General features: G+C 38.5%; 1 protein-coding gene across 1 annotated transcript in view; it reads left to right on the forward strand.

Moving 5' to 3' along the window:
- Positions 1–21,768, forward strand: part of LOC135206692 (EF-hand domain-containing protein D2 homolog) — a 60,323-nt gene that overhangs the window by 27,611 nt on the left and 10,944 nt on the right. Inside the window, exon 2 of the mRNA XM_064238118.1 lies at positions 21,488–21,742. Coding sequence (XP_064094188.1) covers positions 21,488–21,742 — 255 coding nt within the window. The remainder of the gene's footprint in view (positions 1–21,487; positions 21,743–21,768) is intronic.

Consider the following 21,768-nt stretch of genomic DNA (forward strand, 5'->3'; position numbering starts at 1 on the left):
GAGAGAGGAGGACAGAACGGCGTATGTCCGGGTGGTCCTGGGAGGAGAAAGGGGTCATGGGGTGTTATTACCCGTTCCCTACCTCCGTTCGTAATTCATCTCTCTTCATCTCCTTTCTTCTCTCTTCCTCACTGATTCATTTCCTTTCTCCTCTCTTCTTCCCGATTGTCTTTTGTTTTCCCTGACGGTGCATTGAGTTTCCAGTTTTCCCAAGTGAAGGCGCGAGAGTAGGATATCGTATGAAGATTGAGAAAGGGGAAATGAAATGGTTGAGGGTGTTGGGCGAATTATTGATGCAGGAGAGTTAGAGAAGATTTGATAACTGGGAAATGTTAGTTAAAGGGGAAGTTGTTTTAAAGTATTGTATCAACATCAGTCATTTTCGTTTTACTGAGTATTAATCAACACGATCAAAATTTCCCTTTCGTCCAAAACCTATTTAGTTTTCCGGTATTTTATTATTTTTAACTTAAATGAAATAAATCATCCGCGAACCTATGAAGAGTCGTTTGTGTTAAAAAGATCCTTTGAGTGACCCCCTGTTAAATTAAACAGGACCCTTCTATTAAACCGAAAGAAGTTCCAGGCAGTAGCTGAAAAGGAAGTTTTTGGCAGTCATTTCCGTAATAAAGACAAAGTCCGTCCGCCAACTGTCTCACAAACTTTGCAGCATATTTCTTACTAACTTCAAGTTGGCGTTCCCATCTGGTCTCGGTATTTATAACGTCCCAAAGCTAAATCGAGTTGGCTGTTTGTATACTTAGCTCTCCAGAAGTTCTCGTGTGAGGGGTAGCGAAGTTATGCTGTATGTGAACCCATAAACTTACGTACCGCCTCCCTTTAATGTGAGTTTAAACTTGCCCAAGAAATTAAAGAAATATTTGCCATTAACGTATCTAGCGTGAAAGCAGTTTTGTACATAATTATATAGAATGGGCCCTTCTATACGCCTTCCTTTTCTGCGCGCAGTCATTCACAGCCGAAGGAAAACCCGGAACATTTATGTCGAAAAACTGTACAAAGCGAATAATACCAACACCTGCTACGAAACGTCAGCCGAAGACGTCGGGTTGCTCAGAATGAAACCATATCAGCAGATGAAGCCATCCAAGATGCCTTATGTTAAGGGATGCTCTTGAAGATGGGTCGGCCAGTGAGTCACCTTTTTCCTTTTGCCCGAGACTAGGCTTATACGACTTGTGAACACCTTATGGGGGTCAGGCTACTCGAATTAAGCTTGAGAGAACCTATTTGCATATTGTGAACTTTGCAAACTTTCCTTTGTCCTGAGTTCATCCTCAGTTTAGAAGAGTTTGGGTTAAGCTCAAGTGTTTTTCTTGAAATTAGTCATAAATATTCATAATTGTTTCAGTAAGCAATGATGTTTGGGCGCCATGCAGTCTCTTGCCACATTTTTAACCAGAAAGCTTCATGTTGATTGAGTAAGGACGCTGGTTGAAAATTATAGCTTATATTCGTGTAGTATCTTCATGTTGCCATCAAAGCGTAATAGAGCTTTTCTATTAATGTCCCCCGATAAAGGAGAGGCACGGATTACAGTTGTATGTAGTTCCTCGTTGGACGAGTGGTATTCGAGCTCGGCTACCAATCCGGTGGTCCGAAGTTAGATTCTTGGCTCGGCCAACGCGGAATCAGAGGAATTTATTTCTGGTAATAGAAATTCGTTTCTCGATATAATGTGGTTCGGATCCCACAATAAGCTGTAGGTTCCGTTGCTAGGTGACCAATTATTTCCTAGCCACGTAAAAATATCCAATCCTTCGGGCCAGCCCTAGGAGAGCTGTTAATCAGCTCAGTGGTCTGGTGAAACTAAGATATACTTAACTTTACAGTTGTATGTATCGAAATCTGAGCACAAGCGATGTATTAAATCAACATGATAAATGTGTAGACATATTATTCAGTCATATACTATATACATTGCGTGTAAAATGCATCACTCGTTTCAGGCAAAATCAGAATGCATGGTTTCTGAAATCATATGGAAATGACCGATAGTTGCTTTGCTTGGCGAGAGGGTTTTGTCTGCATGATAATTTGTATAGTATATGTGGAGTGGTTATTGCGTTTTCCAACGTAGGGATGGAGGCAAGTCGTGGGCGGGCTGTAATAGGAGAGAGAGAGAGAGAGAGAGAGAGAGAGAGAGACTGGAATCACTTTTCCATGCAGAGGCGTGTGGGTGGGTGCGCGCGCTCGATTTTGAGAGAGAGAGAGAGAGAGAGAGAGAGAGAGAGAGAGAGAGAGAGAGAGAGAGAGAGAGAGGTGGGGGGGGGGGGGTTGGGGGGGGGGGGAAGGTTTATAAGGTTACAAGATAAGCACTGTCAGTATAAGAATGTAATATACCATAAAATTCCAAAATGCCGTTCTCCTAGAGCGGAATGTTTTTTTTCTTGTTAATGCTGAAGAGAGGGGAGAAGTCGGGAGTAGTATTTCCCTCTGTTCCGGGGATGCAACTAACAGCTCGTGCAACGCGGGATGTGTATATATGTATATACAGCAAGGTCACACACACACGTCTTGCCAGGATCCCGGAGAGGCGAGAGCGGTTGAAATTACGCGAGAAATTTTGCAACAAAAGGGACACTCCAATGAATATTGATTTCTTTAAAGGGATATATCCTTCATAAGACTCTCTCTCTCTCTCTCTCTCTCTCTCTCTCTCTCTCTCTCTCTCTCTCTCTCTCTCTCTCTTTCCTGTGGTCAGTCTTTCTTTCCTAACCCAGTCTCATTCCTTGTTCTTCGTCAAGGTTTTAATAACAAAGATGATGTTTTGACCCGACTGAAGTCCCAGGAGTCGTTGAGTCCTCGTCACCTCCCTTTAATCGCCAGAGGAGCTGGAAGGAGGAACTCTGGAAGACCCCAGGGTTCCTCGCCTAGGGGAAGGTCGGGCCAGATCTCTCTCTCTCTCTCTCTCTTTCTGTTTGTGGAGTGTCTCTAAAGGATCGATTTTTTTTTTTTGTTTTTTTTTTTTTCGAGTCATAAAAAAAGGGGTTCTGGTTATTCAAGATTTGTCTTTTATGACGTTTTTTGGTTTTGTGTGATTATATTTAACGAAATGCAATAAAGTTTTTTATTTTATTTCTTGTTATTTGTACAATATGGGAGGGACTTTTTGTTATTCAAGTTTTGTATTTATGACGTGGTTTTTGTTTTGTGGTAATTATATCTAACGAAAAACAAGAATCTTATTATTATTATTATTATTATTATTATTATTATTATTATTATTATTAGTTTGCAGCATGGGAAAGTGTTTTCGGCATTAAAATTTTGCATTTATGACGTATTTCTTATTATGGTGATTACATTTAGCGAAATACAAGTACGTGTTTATATTAATTTCTTGTTTTTATGCGCTAAACTTTTGCATTTATGGCATTTGTTGTGATTATATTTACCGAAATACAATTTAGTATAGTGCAGTCTTGCATTTCGTAATCACCAGATACGTTTTTTTTTCTTCTTGCTTTAGCGTGCTTTTGTTTTCTTACGAGTCTTGCATTTAGGTTATTGTATTCACCAGTATTGTATTGTATATTACGGCATGACATTATGCCGAGCTCAGACTGAATACCAACTACGGTGTTCCCTTTCGGCACACTCTAGGCTGCATTGAAGAGTCTTTGCAGGGGCCTTTCAGCCGCCTTTGTTCTTGCTTCTGGTCTTTGTAATAACGATGATGATAATATAAAACTAAACCGAAACTTGTTCAGTTTCTGTGTGTGTGTGTGTGTGTGTGTGAGAGAGAGAGAGAGAGAGAGAGAGAGAGAGAGAGAGAGAGAGAGAGAGAGAGAGAGAATATCTGTAATTACCTGTAGGTTTGGCGGTCTAGGAGTTTGTATAAATGTTTGAATTTGTGCATGTTTTTCATCATTTTGATAGTAAATATTTTTTATTATGATAGGGGCTTAAGTTAAATATTTCGGTAAGCATGTAGTTACCATGTAAAGTAGCCCTCTCTCTCTCTCTCTCTCTCTCTCTCTCTCTCTCATACACTCAAGAAGTCGAAGTAGGCAGTGACAATCGATCTTTAACTAATAGATTTATGATGAACGCCTTACACAGGAGTTTTACTCACACTTCGTGATAATATATATATATATATATATATATATATATATATATATATATATATATATATATATATATATATATATATATATATACACGTATATATATATATATATACACGTATATATATACACACATAGATAAATATATATAAAGAAACAGGTTAGCGTAGTAGTAACTTGACGACCACACAAATACCACACTTGATCGGCACTTGACACATACCTCCGGAGAAAACGACACCATCAGTCGTGGGAAACCTATAGGTTTTGACACGCCCAGGCCAGCCGGCCTCCACGCTATCAGATAACTCAATTATGGGTGGGATTACGTAATTCCATGGATTGATGACGTAATACGTCACCGCCCGTGTTTCTGCCGCTGCTAATTCCGATGTGGTTACAAAAAGCTTCGATCCGTTCTAGGTTTCTCTGCTAAATGTAAGATTTGTACCTAGACGTAGAAGTGCTTGCAAGTTGCAATAGAAATTTTTGACTACCAACTAGCTTTTGCAACAGATTAATTATGATTGTTGCTAGTTAATTTATCTTTAGACCTAGTAGGGAGACCTTATGTAATTTCCAGTTGTCTAAAAGCGTAAGCTGTGTATGTGCTGGGCTCCATAATCTAGACAGCTTGAGCAACACTGAAATATATTCGATAGTGTCAGACCTGAATGATATATTCCACCTTCACTAGGAGTGAGAAAATCCACCCACAGAATAAATTTTCGATCACACTATATTGTAAAAAGCCAGAGTTATTTAATGTTAGTGAAAGGCGGCGTAGCTGAAATAATTCCAGCACGGTAGAATGAATTCGTGATTTAGGAGATTATATACGACGGAATGTATCATGCCTGATGTTTCCTGTTACTGACCCTCTACTATATACAGTACTTCGGCTTTCACTTATAACAGTTTTGAATTATTTACCATATCGGGCTTCTTTTTTGGTTAGAGCGGGGAATGTTTTTTGTGCTTTGAATAGATCTCGGCCAGATTGAGGATTAACGTTACGTGGTTTACTAAGTTGAAGTTTACTTTGCGCAATTCTGAAACCGTAGTAAGTTCTTTGAATTTAGGCTGACTATTGAATTGGATCTTCTAGTGGCAAGGTTCTTATTTCCTTGACGTACTATATATACTTTCAATCTCTATTTTGCGTTACCTCGCTTCTTATTCAGTGTATCGATTATTTAGTGTCTTTATATTATATAACAGGATGTAGGATCTCGTAGAAGAAATGGTGAGAAGAATTGAAATTGAATAAAGTTTTTTTTTCCTCAAAGGAGACAGTTTCCATTCAAGAAAAGGCCATCTTACTTTTAACGCTCATTGGAAAGTGTTTGTACTTTTGTTTTAAAAGAAAAATACATTTAAAAAATGGAGAGGGGGTGTGGTGGTGGGGAGGAGATATCACAAGAGACCAGTGCTCGCGCCCGCGCGTGCGCATGCAAACTTTCTTCCCCTCTGAAGTCACAGACGGAACCTTCCCTCGCGCGTAAACATTCCTTCAGTAACAATATCCATTGCGAACACACTTTTCCATTTTCCCCTCGCATTTTCCCGCCTTAGGTAATAATGTAGATGGATTACCCAGATAGGGATCAGATAGAGGGGAAATAGGAGACCCCGTCTGTGCAATACTGTAATTACCAACTGGGTGGGTAATGACAGTGCGCTTAATGGCCACTTTTGTAGTGGCGGTATTGAACCCGTTTTCCTGTAATGCGCGGGTGTGGGTCCCCGAAAAGGATTTTGTTGGTGAGATGCGTGTTTGTAAATTTCACGTATAGACATAACAAAATTCTCTCTCTCTCTCTCTCTCTCTCTCTCTCTCTCTCTCTCTCTTTGTGTGTGTGTGTGTGTGTGTTGTGAGATATGGTAGTGAGAAGCGTAAGTGATTTGAGATGAAAATCATGTTACAAAGATGTAGTATAAAATCCTCCTCACTGGTGACGGTGGTCTATCATGCTGCTCCAGTGTTACATAACTATAGTCTCTCTCTCTCTCTCTCTCTCTCTCTCTCTCTCTCTCTCTCTCTCTCTCTCTCTCTTCCTGAATTTGACATTCCCCCATATAGTGATTAATGCCATAAATAGCATTAGTTAGAACTTAAAATAAAAGAAAAACATCAGATGGAGACTGAAGGGAGCCAAATGGAATAATAACAGGAGAGGGGAGAATTATATCTAAGTTGTATAAAATGTTGGAAGCCATAAAACGACCGTATGTAAGATGAAGTGAATGTATGCAATGTTTTGACTGAATTTAATTTCATTTTGTGCATAGTTACACCTTAACTTTGCGCTTGGTCATTTGTGATTGTGGCGTAGCAGTTATATTTATTTCCGATGTGAATTTACTTAGATGTTTGTAAGTGCTGGTAGAGCTTTCCTATTGTTTTCTCTGAAGCCACTCCCTGTTGTGGGAAACTGCCGAATAAAAAAAAAAATCATAATATTTTGGAATGAAAGAGAGGTCTAAAACTTTATTATGTTGTGTTTGTTTTCTCCTCGGATTCATCGTAGACTTGGTAGTTTAAAATATGTACGTAAAAAAATTTTATGCATGTAATATAGAGCTCCCAACTCGTCTTACGTACGTCATATGTTTTATAAATACAGGTCACGCCTTAGAATCTACGTCAACAAAAGTCGATTTTTTTTCTTTTGAGATAAGTGTTTGCATATATATTATTATGGTTTTAGTTCTTGTCTTTGGTCATATTTTACGTGGTCTGCTGTATTATGAATCTCTCACTATTTTCGAAACTGTGTAACAGTATTCATGGCATTCTTTTGATAAACTTTATCATTTTTGTGGATACATCTGGAGTGCTGTTATTATATTTGTATTTCTATTTAATAATTACAAAGGGAAAAATGTTGCGTTTTCGAACGAAGTTTTGAAAAGTAGAATGGTAATATTAGCATTTATTTATTTTTGCATTGTAAACACGTACGCCCTTTGATATGTTACCAGAGCAGGCATAAATGCAGAACTCTGTTGTCTCAGTTTGTTCTATATTTTTAAAATTCATGCTGTGTTCACTAGTGGCTGTGAACAAGAGCATTTGTTTTTCTTGCATGAAGTTTATTGCACAATTGACGAGGAACGCCAAGTTTGGGAGAAGTCAGGTCATGACCTAATCTGATTTCTTATCGCTCGAGTTTGACTGTAGAGTGTAGAGCTTATTAACTACAGAAAAAGCTTCCTTGAAAAGTAGTAATATTTTCACGTTACGAAAATTGTAAGTCAGGCGAGAGAGCATTTGTAAATTGTGCACCAAGACTATACAACAAAATACCGCCTGAGGTGAAGATCATACAAGAAAAATGCAAATTTCAAAAAGAACTAAAAAGAATGATATTCATGAGGCACTACGATACTGATGAGAAAGACACTAAAAGACAATATTATAAAGTATAAGAAGAAACTTATTTATAAAACGTACAAGGGCCTGCCAGAGAGGGAATCATCCCTGTGGAAGGGCTGTACATAAAACCAAACGATTAAAACAAATGAATGATAGCTATTCATTGCAATAAAGAGGATATCATTATCCGATAAGTATTATTTAATTGATGAAAAATTCTCTGAATGGAATGTGTGCCAGGTCAGTGCTCTTGTGACCTAGCTTTAAGGTTGAGGTTATCCGGGTAGCATTTTGGCTGCGTCCCAAATCTTTATATTTATATCATGTTGTGATCTAGTAAGCCCTGAGAGTTTGGCATTCGGATCTGTTTTTTTTTTTTTTTTTTTTTTTTTTAGTTGGCATTTTTCCAATCTCAGTTAGTAACACTAAATCATTAAATTATCCCACTGCAGTTTCCTTATTAAGGACTTTACTTCTGTAACTGACGTAAATGTAAATTTGGTAGTGAATCCTTCGGCCTCAGTTTGGTGTCAGTGGGAGAAGGACGTCGTGTCGATAATCTGTTAATAAATCCATAATTGGAAACCGCTCGGATCGCCATCATCATTAGTGGCCACGAAGTGGTCTGTTTTCCTCGCCACGTCTCTGTTATCAGAAGGACGTTTTAAGAAACGAGAACGGAGATTTTTGAAAAATTATTCTCTCTCTCTCTCTCTCTCTCTCTCCTCTCTCTCTCTCTCTCATAAGTAATGCATGGGTGATATATGTGTGTATATATATAATTAATATATATACATATATATATATAATCTATATATTATATATACATATATATAGAATATATATATATATATATATATATATATCAATCTATATATATATATACACAAATCCTTAAAATGTATGGTACATTTAATCTCATAAAAATCAATCACTACGTCATTCCTTCGGAAAGGACAGACAGACAGACAGACAGACAGAGAGAGAGAGAGAGAGAGAGAGAAGAGAGAGAAGAGAGAGAGAGAGGAGAGAGAGAGAGAGAGAGAGAGAGAGAGACCGCCCAAGTAGATGAGAATGCCCGACAAATGACGATGGTTTGGGACTTGGTTTCCTGTGTCCTTGGAAATTTGTTGTACTTAGTTCGTCGAATTCCATTCATCCGTTGGCGAGTATACTATGTTTGGAGACTCAGTGTTCAGGAGTTAGGCCCCTTTTCATTTGTCACTTATACTTTGTGATTTTAAGCACAGTTGGTTTTATATATATATATATATATATAGATATATATATATATATATATATATATGAGTACTTTGTTCTTCGCGTCATATCTAACTGAATTGCGAGTAGATTCATGATAGATTGAGCTATGAAGCGTTAACGGAATTTGTGGATACGTTTAGGCAAGTAGAAATAGTGTATCGACGTATCTTCAGAATTAAAATGCGACGTTTTTCTCTGATCGTCAAAAAAAAAAACTAAAAAAAAAAAACGGCAATTTCTACGCGACTGGTTGTTTTAATTGTGATTAAATATTTCTTACAATCTCGTGAAAGATGGCAATCAGTGACCAAAACAGGGTATTGTTTCATTTACCATAATTTTATCATCTTAAACTAATGATATGATAGAATGGCAATGTGTGAGCTCTCCAAAGTCAGTAGGAATCTGTAGGCTATCCTCAGTCGAACAAAACAAATCATTGGGTTGATGAAGGTACTCTAAAAAAAATAGTACAGTATGGGTATTGTTCTCTATATCCTTTTTCTCTCCAACTTCATATTGCCTGGTAACAGACACCACTGAAAATAATTGCATTGGGCAGGTGTTAGAGCCCCTTACAACCCTCCTATCTTACCTAACCCTCCATCTCACCCCATCCGATTCTCTCGCCTGATTCCTTATCCTATTCACCTTTCAACCCCATGGCCAATCCCTGATATATTCATATATCCCATCCCATTTATATTTAGCCATATCCTGTTCCCTCTTGGCCATGATACCCAGGTTATATATCCTCCATAGTTGCCGGGCTGGCTGGCTCTCTCTCTCTCTCTCTCTCTCTCTCTCCTCTCTCTCTCTCTCTCTCACACACACACACACACACACACACACCGTTGAATGAACCGTTTTATATCGAATTAGAGTGGAAATCTGGAGAAGCTCAGATTTCCTGATCCGCGTTGACATTCCTCATTAATTAAGATCACCCGGATTTCATTCAAGAGAGTCAGGTTCTGGCGCGGTTCTGATTGTGTTTAATGTCTGTTTGCGGCGTCTTTATGCTCATTTGATTGGTGTGAGTGATGGTTCGTCGTCAATTCCCTAGGTTGCGAATCACTATGGTTGCCTCGTCTTCATACTGGTGCCTGGTAGTTATATTTCACTTTCTGCGTGTCGTCATAATGGCTCGTTGAAAGCTGTCTCAACTTTGCTGTAAAAACACATAAGCTGACTTTTAACGTTGGATAATAATTAACCCTTAATATTAAGCCTCCAAAATTGAAGATTTCTTAGCATTTATTTGGACACGCTTACTACTTTAAACAAAATGGAGTTGAGGAAACATCGAAAACTTGAAGAGGTCTTTGGGGCTTAATATTAGGAACAAGTAGGAATATATGCACATCGTGAATGTGACCAAGAATGATGATAAAAATCTCATATTTACGAACTAGAGGGCAAGTAATTAATTGTTTGTTGGTGATAGAAGTGTAATTTTGTGAGCTGCTGAAATGTGTTTTACTGGCATTTTTGCCTATTTATTAATTCTTTATTTTCCTTTCCTAATGATTGAACTTTTATTTCTGTATTTCCTATTAGTTTCTGTTACATCTTTTATATGCACACCGTATTCTTTGAAAGCTTGAATTTCAAGTCAGTGGCCCCTGTGGGCTGGTTCCATATGGATAGGGTTCATCTTAATAATAATAATAATAATAATAATAATAATAATAATAATAATAAATGTACGAGACTACTAGATAAATACCCAAAGAACACTCCATATAGTACCTAAGCGAACCTACCAACGCTCTTTCTGACATGAAATTTGATTTCAGAACACCTTAGAGATTCGGCTAATGGACATATCGAGTGTAATTAAAGGTTAATTCATTCGGTAAATTGTATTTGGGGTTGATCAGCCGGATACGGCTCGAACAGAACCGGACTTTGAAAGGTACTTGAACGTTAACGAGGGAATCTTAAGGTCTTGACTCAGAAGACGAATGGCTTCATTTCTCTCTCTCTCTCTCTCTCTCTCTCTCTCTCTCTCTCTCTCGTGTGCGAGCGAGGTACGTATTCGTTTGGGCAGCTGACTAATGGAATTCCTCATGAAAAGAATACAAACAAAAGTTTTTTATGGGTCTTGAAGTATTTTGGTGCAACCAGGATATTCTGCTGCAGCGTGTACTGTACTTCTTGGTGTCCTTCTGCTCAATATGACAGGAAATACTACGTTTATGGGACTCTCTCTCTCTCTCTCTCTCTCTCTCTCTCTCTCTCTCTCTCTCTTAGAGATAAATAAATGGTTTTCTTAACCTATTCTCGTACAAGGTAGTGAGAACGATCGTTGGTTATTGCCCTAGATTAAGGTCACTTTATGTTGGCGCTGCTCATCGCACTATGACCTCCAGTAAATTAAGCAAATAAGAGGCCTGGCTTAGATCTATGAACTCGGCATTGTCAACCTAGACTTTGGGAAACAGAGATGGATTTTTGTAAACTTTCATGACGTGTCAATACACAAAAACCACGGTTTTAAGCTACTGTTCATACCATCATCTGTGTTTATTGGTGGAAGTCCTCCTTTCGGCTTGCATTTGATACGCGCGTGTAACTGTGTATGCAGACAGTGTGAAGTTGATTTTCAGGTCCCCAAGTGTAGCTCTTTTACTGTGTATCATTCTGCAAGTTTCTGTGCTTCGCCGAAGATATCCACTGGTTCGTAAAATGGCAGTTTCCACGCCACCGCATCTGGTGCAGGTAGTTTGTCGTGCATCGACGTCTGCCAGTTCGGAAAGCTGCTTAATGTCCGCTCTTCTCTTTCAATTCACCATTTCGGCGCCATATGGATAGCTATGGTATATGATTTCAGAAGGTAGAGTTCACCAACCCCCTCACCCTCTGTCGCCCCCGTGTGAGTGGGCTAAACAGAGAAGATGTGAGCCCATGTCTCTGTTTCCGATGGTCCCTAATTTTTGCGGGGCTGTTGGACGGGGGTGGGGGTGGGGTTTCACCAGTTCACGCCGTGTGACCTGTTTTTCTTGTCATTCTTTTATTGTAATGCATTATTTACCTAACGCTAATACCATTCAACTGTATTATTTATTTGACGAGCAGAGGTATTAGGGTGGTAATTAAGGATTTTTTATTCTCCATTGTATATCTGTTAGAAGTCCACCGAAGAACGGGACGTTTAATATTGATTTAATAGTCAAGGCGCTCAATATATATTTATTCATTGACATACAGTGATTTAATACTCCATCACCGAACTGTACATAATCGTAGCTTTATACTTTTGCGATGCCTTTGTGATACAACATTGATGGTATAAGCTGTAGTACCAGTTTTCAAGAAATACTGCTCGGTTAATTGCATGAAAAACTGCCTTTCTATTTGCACCTTCGTGATTCTTGGGTTTTCAGTATTGCATTTTCATTAATTATTTATTACATCTTATTTCAATCTGGTGGCTTACTCTTACGCATAATTTCAAGTGTGCTTTTTTACATTTTTTTTTTTTTTTTTTTTTAGCGTCCTATTTCATTAGCGAATCTCCTGCAAATAACTAATGGGTAGCCGGAGGAGGAGGAACTGCATTCAAGACTACCTCCCTTTCATCCTGCCTGTTCCTCTCAGTCACCCCCTCCCCCTTCCCCCTTCCCCCTTCCCTCATCCTGTCTACTGCCTCCCTCTTTCTGTACTCCGTTCATCCTCTTCCCTCACTGCCCTTCCCAGCCGTCACCACTTAAATCCCTCGCTTTCGACAGGGGCAGTATGAGAGGATTCAAAAAGGCTTTTTAGGATCGCTTTATTCATACCTTTTTGCCTCGACGTTCATTTAGACGATCTGAAAAGTCCCGATTTTAGTCTAAAGTCCCGATTGTAGACCGTATTTTGCTGCTTATCTGGAAAGTTTGCTTGGGCTTTATACATGATTGTAACACAGATTTGCGACCTTCAGATGTCTTGAGACTAAGAAAGAATAACCCATTTTCATGTATTTTCTAAACCCTAGTCTGCTGTATAATTAGAGAGAGAGAGAGAGAGAGAGAGAGAGAATTAGTCACTGAAATCCCTTCGTAGATTTTTTTTCTTAATCTTGCATACGGACAGTTGTTCCTTGTACATTTCATTATCAGTATTAACGCTTCAGACTCATGAGCAAATCCCTATAGTCTTTTTGCAAGCGTTCAGTCTGCACATGCGCAGGATACCATCCCGGAGTTGGCCATCAAGGCTGCAGGATATCCGCCAGTTTCGTGATTCCCTTTGTGACCACGGTTGCCCGTTTGTATTTATCCATTTTTTTTTACTGCAAAGATTGCAGACATGCTTATTTTGTAACTCGTGAGGTTTTTTGTGATCCATAATTGCTTTCGACCGACCCCCTGAATTTCACTTGCAGTGCGGTGTTCCAATTTTAAGATCGCTCATTGGAGTTTGGTGCATTTTTTTATAAAACCGGGTTTATGCTCTCTCTCTCTCTCTCTCTCTCTCTCTCTCTCTCTCTCTCTCTCTCTCTCTCTCTCGTGTAGAAGTAAAGCAATCCTTGACGTTGGGAAAAAAAAATATACGCATCAGTAGACGAGTTAGTTGGGGTATGTAAAATTCTTAGCATCGAACCTTGAGTGGAGAAGAATCTGGAGAACGAGTTCTTTATTAATGATAAAACGGTTATGTTTGGGTCCTGAAAATTAAAAAGGTAAATAGTAAATATAGGTAATACTAGTAGTAATGTAACTGTAAAAGTTATTTAAAACCAACAATTTACAGGTTATTGTTGTTATCCTTTTTTTGACGTCTCTTTATTTTACTCCTGATTAATAACTTTTAACTTTTGGTCATTTTGAAGGTTACACGACTGGATCGTTATAAGGGAACGAAAGTTCCAGACTGCCACCTTATCACCACAACTCCGAGAGAGAGAGAGAGAGAGGAGAGAGAGAGAGAGAGAAGAGAGAGAGAGAGAGGTGGGAATTTCGCACAGGCCCAGTCAACATTAACGATCGAATTGCTTTCAAAATATATGTTTCTCTATAAATACAGTCTGGTAAATTCTAGTGCATGGGGCACATTGCCATCACTCCAAAATTTCTATGAAAATGACTGGAGAAAAAATGGCAATTCTGCTGAAAAGTTCCCTATTTCAACTATATAGTATATATTCTTAAAAACATTTCTATTGGAGTTCTATGTTTTTCCTTTTCAGTGTTTTCTTTTCGCATGTAGATTTTTTTGTTTCAAAAACCTCGCTTTAAAATTTTATGGCCCTTTAGGTCTGTTCACGTGAATATTCGTTTATTTCAGTAATAACAAAGATTGTTTTACACTGGTTGTGTTTGTGACTTATGAAAATATATGTAACGTTACAGTTGTCTTACGTTCCAGTGCTTAAAATTGTCTAAACTCACAGATAGGAAGCTTGACCTTTGCTATGTAATAAAAAATCTGTGATTTATTCACCGTTCTTGAAAAGAATCTAGACGACTAATCTGTGGTGTTAATATTCCAAGCAAAACCCAGAGAACTTCGCAGTACCAAAATGAACTAACTATGGTGGGTGTCTGTTGCGTTGTAGAATTCGTCCTAAAGTTAATGAGTCAGTAGGAAAATATCAGTGCGTCATTTGTCTTCTTGCATGTCGTTTTTTTTCTATGCATGACCTTTTTTTATAGGGCACTGGTGATGGCGGTGGGAGGTGGCAGGCTGTTAATGGTTGGGTGTAGCGTAGGGGACCTGTAATTCGCCTGCATTTCATAAGCTTGTTGTTTGTTTCACTCAGTTCATTGGCCTTTAGTAACACACACTTTATTAATACAGTGTACATACACAAGTGCACACATACACACGTGTATGTGTGTATATGTATTTATATATGTATGTATATATGATATATATATATATATATTATATATATATATATATAGTATATATATATATATATATATATATATATATATAGTGTGCGTGTGTTGTGTATGTGAAGAGGCTTCATTGCAGGTGTATAAAGCGTTTAAGTTGTCGAAGTTTTCAGCAGTTTCCTTCAACATAGGGTAGCTTAAACGTGCGACTGTTGTAAGTACTTGTATCTACACGTATGAATAACAATTACAATAACTACAGCATCTTACGCGTTTCCCTGTGAAAGGGAAGTCACGAAAGTGCAAGCGTACCGTAAAAAAAAAACCCCACATTTTCGTACCAACATTCTTATCATAGAGGATGAGAGTCCGTTTCAGCCGCTGAATAATAAAACACGCTTATTTAGAGGCTCGTGATGAGGCAAAGACAAGCTTGTGAAGGATAACAGACGCAACTGTTTAATCTTGCGGATAAATGTCGGAACTCTCTCTCTCTCTCTCTCTCCTCTCTCTCTCTCTCTCTCTCTCTCTCTCTCATATTAAACTTGCAATTGGGTACCATAAAGCATCTATCATCTTCTGTTACCTTTATGCTTTCATAGAAGTGTTTTCATTAGGGTATTTCCACACGTGCACATAACGGTATACGTATGGGAAAATGTTGTAATTTTGGAATTAACGGATTGTTTTACAAGTGATGGGGATTTCTTCTGAATGGTGTAGTATTCCCACAGGATGCTACGGATGATAACGTAAGACATGAAACGACTAGGGAAACCTTCGGGCAGATTGTTTTTTCACTGTAGCGTTTTAAATACTTGATTCAGCTCCCATAGGCAGTCCTCGAAAATAGACTTAGTTTGTCAAGGCGGGAAAAAGTTGACCACAAGACTATGAGGTGAAAGAACAGATTTTTCATTTATAATAGTTCAAAGGGAAATTGACGAATCAGAAACATTTGCCAACTAAATTCTTGTATTAGGAAATCAGCACTTATTCATTACCAGCAACATTTGTTGTTAGGTCTCATATCCTTCATTATTCCATGAGTGCGGATATCCGAAGCCTCGTGGCCTTGTTTTCCGTCCTGTCTTGCTTGGTCATCGTTTCTCGTGAACTCTGGGAAAATGCTATATTGCGTTTTAAACTTCCCATGGTATTTACCAGTCCGGCCCAAGACCTTAGATAAACACCCTATCTATGGCCGCGTTCCTCGGTATCTGATTTTTGCTTTATCTGATCAGCGTTATCTTCTCGCTGGCTCCCATATCTTAACTTGAATCAGATTTTGTGGTCTCCTCTATGGTGAGCTTTTGCCCCACCCCCCCCCCCCCCCCCCCCCCCCCACATTCTCCTCTTTGGGAGCCACCCGCAATGCCGTGTGGTTTCTCGTCTTACCCATAAGAACATTGGAAATTCATAGACCGCCTTTTCTCTGAATTTGATATTGGTAGCAGGAGTGAGGGTATTTTTGTCGGATCGCGAAAGTACTTCGTTTATTCGTCCTTTAATATTAATAATTTTTTCCACCCCAGTATAACTGTGCCATCTTCAGCTAACCTGACTATGCCTCCTTGATTATGTGGGAAGGGGAAAACCAAGGAGGTTGAATACAACCTCGGGGCAAACTGAGCTTAAAGTTTTTAGCTGACGCTTCTCAGACCTCAGTACCTTCCCCACCTTCTGGGAAGGTAGTAAGAAAAGGAGAAGAGCGTATGCATATTTCTTTGAGATATACTACTTCTCAATATTTTCCGCTGGTTCCTTGATATTGAGTTCTTTACGATTATACCCGAAGATCTGCATTTAATAGAATGTGGTAATGCAATCGATTATACTTTCACCAACTTAACTTTGATGGACATCGATATAAAAGTTGTTCCACCCTTTTTCGTGCCAAGTGTTTTACAGCGTTCCTCAGGGTGTTTCATCAGATAATTGACCATAAAAATTGCCTTATATATATTTAATAAGCTCTCTCTCTCTCTCTCTCTCTCTCTCTCTCTCTCTCTCTCTCTCACACACACGAAATAGCATAAGACGATAAAAGAAAGTAATATCTAAAATGCAAGAAGGAACCCATCTCACCGAAACAAAAAAACAGACCAACGGAAATTCGGAAGGATGAACCGAAAGAATTGCAGTGCAATATCAAACATTCTTCCAACGAAACCCATTCTAGCATTTCCTTCTCGCTTTCCTTTGGGAAAAACGAAATGAAATTGTGTTCGGTTTTCAATACTTCTTCCAACCGGCCAGTCAACCAATCGAGAGTTTAAAGGCGATGCAGAGACAGAGAGCAGATGGTGATCGGATTTGCCAGCAATAATTTGTATTTACAAAAAAATATATATAGTGGACTTTAATCGAGGTAGTTTTTATTTCAGCATTTTCCGTTTTCTGATGGCTTGAATGTTGAATTTGATAAGTTATAAACGGCAGTTTAAACGTGAGGCTTGAGAGAGAGAGAGAGAGAGAGAGAGAGAGAGAGAGAGAGAGAGAGAGAGAGAGAGAGAATTATTACTTTGTTCATCGGAAGGTTTTGTTGGTGGAATCTTTCACATTTCATATTCCAGGCTCGAGATTATTCCGAAGTTTTATGATATGATCTTGAGAAATTCTTGGTAACTCCCTATTTTAAGCATATGAGTTAACTGATTTGGAGTGCATCTCTCTCTCTCTCTCTCTCTCTCTCTCTCTCTCTCTCTCTCTCTCTCTCTCTCTCTCTCTCTCATTTGTAAGCGCGCCTGCCTGTTTGCTCTCGTGTATGTATCTGGTGAATTTAAGGAGTATCCTCCTTTGGACATTTAAAGTATTTTGTCTTTTAATATAGCGGCGGTATTGTTTATGTTTACCATTCTTAATTTGAACTTAGTCGTCTTTGCTGATACAGAAAACGGGAACCGCCGTACTAAAAGAAAAAAAAAAATTTCTTGGGAACACGTATAAAAGAAAACGTCTTGCTTAATTTTCCAGTTCCATTGGAGATATAATTTAAACTTTGAGATGGTCTTGAAGAATTTAAACTTTGAGATGATCTTGACGTGACGCTATATATTTTTATGAAAAGGAGAAATAAGTTTTAAGACAAATCATAATGGACGATGGTAATAGGCATGTTATCATTATCTTGATTTGAGCCATTGTAGTTCGAAGTATTTTAGGGGTAACAACACTAAAAGTCTTAGTGTCCAAATACTTGAGTGTGTTCGTAAAGTAACACATTTTTGTTATTGTAAACCGCTATTTTCGTTTCAAATCCAGGGTATATTTCGTGTATCGTGAATTTTGTTTATAGCCTTAATGAACTTCAAATTTTAAAATGTTACACGACTCGGGTGTATGTACTTAATGTTAGCCCAAGGTCTAGTCTAGATCTTTGTTTAAAGACCATGTGTTATGCTATCCGTGTACCCCGAATGTCTTTGCGGGGGGACAAAGGAAATGTCAATCACGAGAGGCTCAACGAGTAAAGCGTTGCTTTTGAAACCCCTGAAGTGCTGTACGTGTCATATGCGGCATCAGATCTGCTGACTTTTCAGAGATTGGTCATCGTGGTCTTGGTGTACGTCATGTACTTAATGATTCGCGGATATATTCCTAACGTACATATTTTCTCCCGCAGGTTTTTTTTAATGCCATTTAGATGCCGTTCTAGCTTGATGTAGAGGATTTTTTAAATCAATATTGTTGTAGGTATACATCCCGCATTGTGTGAATTTATGCAAAATTTAAAAAAAAAAATTTATTTTACCTCTTTTATATAAAAAAATACATATATCTTAAGATCTTACGTGTATGTATATGTACTTGCTTCTATAATTCATACATTTGTCAACATTTTATTTCCGTTTCATAAGTAGGATTTTTATTGAAAATGACATTAAAATGTCCTTGGCACAAAAAATGTTTTAAAATGCAGTAGAACTTGACATTTGTGTGACTGAGTTGTAGGCATTTCCATCCAAGCTAAAAACGAGATCGCACAACTTTTACCAGCCCTTTAGTTAGAAAAAGCAATGTTCATTAACTCGGTTTAGCTCAGAATGTACCTTGACTTTTAATGCCATTACGATGCAAGGACATGTTTTAAAACGGCACAATTATCAGAGCGGTATGCCTCGACTTGTCCTGAGGGCATTAGGAATATTAGATTAAAGAAGGATTGTCATGCTAGTTGTGTTAAAAAAAGTTTTATTATTATTATTATTATTATTATTATTATTATTTTTTTTTTTTTTTTTTTTTTTTTTTTTTTTTTTTTTTTTTTTTTTTTTTTTTTTTTTTTTTTGCTCTACACAGTCCTCCAATTCGACTGGGTGGTATTTATAGTGTGGGGTTCCGGGTTGCATCCTGCCTCCTTAGGAGTCCATCACTTTTCTTACTATGTGTGCCGTTTCTAGGATCGCACTCTTCTGCATGAGTCCTGGAGCTACTTCAGCCTCAAGTTTTTCTAGATTCCTTTTCAGGGATCTTGGGATCGTGCCTAGTGCTCCTATGATTATGAGTACGATTTCCACTGGCATATCCCATATCCTTCTTATTTCTATTTTCAGATCTTGATACTTATCCATTTTTTCCCTCTCTTTCTCTTCAACTCTGGTGTCCCATGGTATTGCGACATCAATGAGTGATATTTTCTTCTTGATTTTGTCAATCAACGTCACGTCTGGTCTGTTTGCACGTATCACCCTATCCGTTCTGATACCATAGTCCCAGAGGATCTTTGCCTGATCGTTTTCTATCACTCCTTCAGGTTGGTGCTCGTACCACTTATTACTGCAAGGTAGCTGATGTTTCTTGCACAGGCTCCAGTGGAGGGCTTTTGCCACAGAATCATGCCTCTTTTTGTACTGGTTCTGCGCAAGTGCCGGGCATTCACTTGCTGTGTGGTTTATGGTTTCATTTTTCGTATTGCACTTCCTACATATGGGAGAGATGTTATTTCCGTGTATCGTTCTTTGAACATATCTGGTTCTTAGGGCCTGATCTTGTGCCGCTGTTATCATTCCTTCAGTTTCCTTCTTGAGCTCTCCCCTCTGTAGCCATTGCCAATTGTCATCGCTGGCTAGTTCTTTAGTCTGCCTCATGTATTGTCCGTGCATTGGTTTGTTGTGCCAGTCCTCTGTTCTGTCTGTCATTCTCCTGTCTCTGTATATTTCTGGGTCTTCGTTTATTTTTATTAGTCCTTCTTCTCATGCACTCTTTAGCCACTCGTCTTCACTGTTTTTCAGATATTGCCTCAGTGCTCTGTTTTCGATGTTGACGCAGTCCTCTATACTTAGTAGTCCTCTCCCTCCTTCCTTTCGTGTTATGTATAGTCTGTCCGTATTTGCTCTTGGGTGTAGTGCTTTGTGTATTGTCATATGTTTCCTGGTTTTCTGATCTATGCTGCGGAGTTCTGCCTTCGTCCATTCCACTATTCCTGCGCTGTATCTGATTACTGGCACTGCCCATGTGTTTATGGCTTTTATCATATTTCCGGCGTTGAGTTTTGACTTGAGTATCGCCTTGAGTCTCTGCATATATTCTTTCCTGATCGTGTTCTTCATCTCTTGGTGTTTTATATCCCCTCCTTCCATTATTCCCAGGTATTTGTATCTATTATTATTATTATTATTATTATTATTATTATTATTATTATTATTATTATTATTATTATTATTATTATTATTATATTTCCGTCAGTGAAATGAAAACCTGAACGAAAGCCATGGAACTGTTTATCATCAAATATAATTAAGAAAATAGAGGATATTGATAAAGATTAAGTATTGATAAAAACACATTGGAATAGAGTCAAATGCAGAACAATAATTACATGATCTCCACCCAGAGTAAGGGAACAGTCATCTACGATAGGCCTAATGCAACAAATTCTGTATATATAGGTTTTAGCGGTCCAGAATACACAGTGGGTCCTAATGGTGACGTCATTTATTGGAATTTTATCTATTTTGTATATAGAATGCCCAAGTTCAGTCTACACCTTGTTAAGTGTTGACTGTACGGTTTACGTCATTGTGCCCCCTTTATTTATACTAGTTTTGTAGGAGTTTGCTGAATATTATTAATGATAGTGAGGTCTTACTTAGATTGTTTTGCTTTGCTGCCCGTGCAGGATTTCCTGTAGGCAGTGCCGTGATCTCCAGTCCTCTTGTTACTCAATCAACATTTTCGTTTCACTTCATGTAATGCTTGAACCACAAATATTTATTATGGATACACGTATCACACTTTTTGGAAATTTAATGTTCAAAAACAGTAGTTTGAGGAAATGGTTTAATTTCATGCGGAGTCAGAAACTGTCTGCGCGTGACCAAGAATGACTTAGAAGTTCGAAGACCGGCGGCCTCTTACGTGCCATTCCTTCCCCGTGCTTTATTACGCCTATGATATAGCAAGTCATGAGTTTCCAGAAAATTTTCATGACTTCCTGGTTATTCTTCACTTTTTTTTTTATTTCATATCAAATATATTTAATTCCTGAAATTGTAGCTTCAAATATTGATAACGATTTAAAAAAACCGAATGTATCTCATGTACATACTAAATTTGTGCCTAAGTTGAGCGCCCTATACCATTCTAGGGTCAGTACAATCAATGGGTATTCATGCCAGTGGTCAACCACACTTCCCACAGGCCTATGAAGTACCCAGAATGAATATACCTTTGTCGTCTAGGATCGGTGTCACTCCAAGCACTGGTCTTTTGCTTGCCGAAAGTGGACTACAGTATCCGTAGACTATCTTTCAATTCCGTTGTGTAGACAGTGATTTTGTATTCTCCTAGAATTCGTATCCTTTCTTGTTGCTGTAGCTGTTACCATCACAAAATTATCTAATGAACACGTGTTGTACGAAAGCTTGCATACTGCGGTCAGAGGTATGGCCAATACTCAAAATGCTCTCCTTTCTTTCCAGCACCCTGAGTACACCGAAGAGGAGCTGAACAACCTGTACAAGCTTTTCTGCCGGTATGCCACCCCCAGCACCAAGAAGGGCTCCATCTCCCTGGACAGCTTCAAGAAACTGCTGGAGTCTCTGGAGTTGACCCAGACCCACCTGGAAGCGAAGGAGACCTACGACTCCATCTGCAAGGATGGAAAAGTTACCCTGGACGAGTTCATGAAGCTTGTCAAAGAGCTCACAGCCAAGACGGGCAAGATCAACTTAGATGTGAGTTGCTTGATTTGTACTGATTT

The sequence above is a fragment of the Macrobrachium nipponense genome, chromosome 11 (genome assembly GCF_015104395.2).
Source record: "Macrobrachium nipponense isolate FS-2020 chromosome 11, ASM1510439v2, whole genome shotgun sequence".
Taxonomy (NCBI): domain Eukaryota; kingdom Metazoa; phylum Arthropoda; class Malacostraca; order Decapoda; family Palaemonidae; genus Macrobrachium; species Macrobrachium nipponense.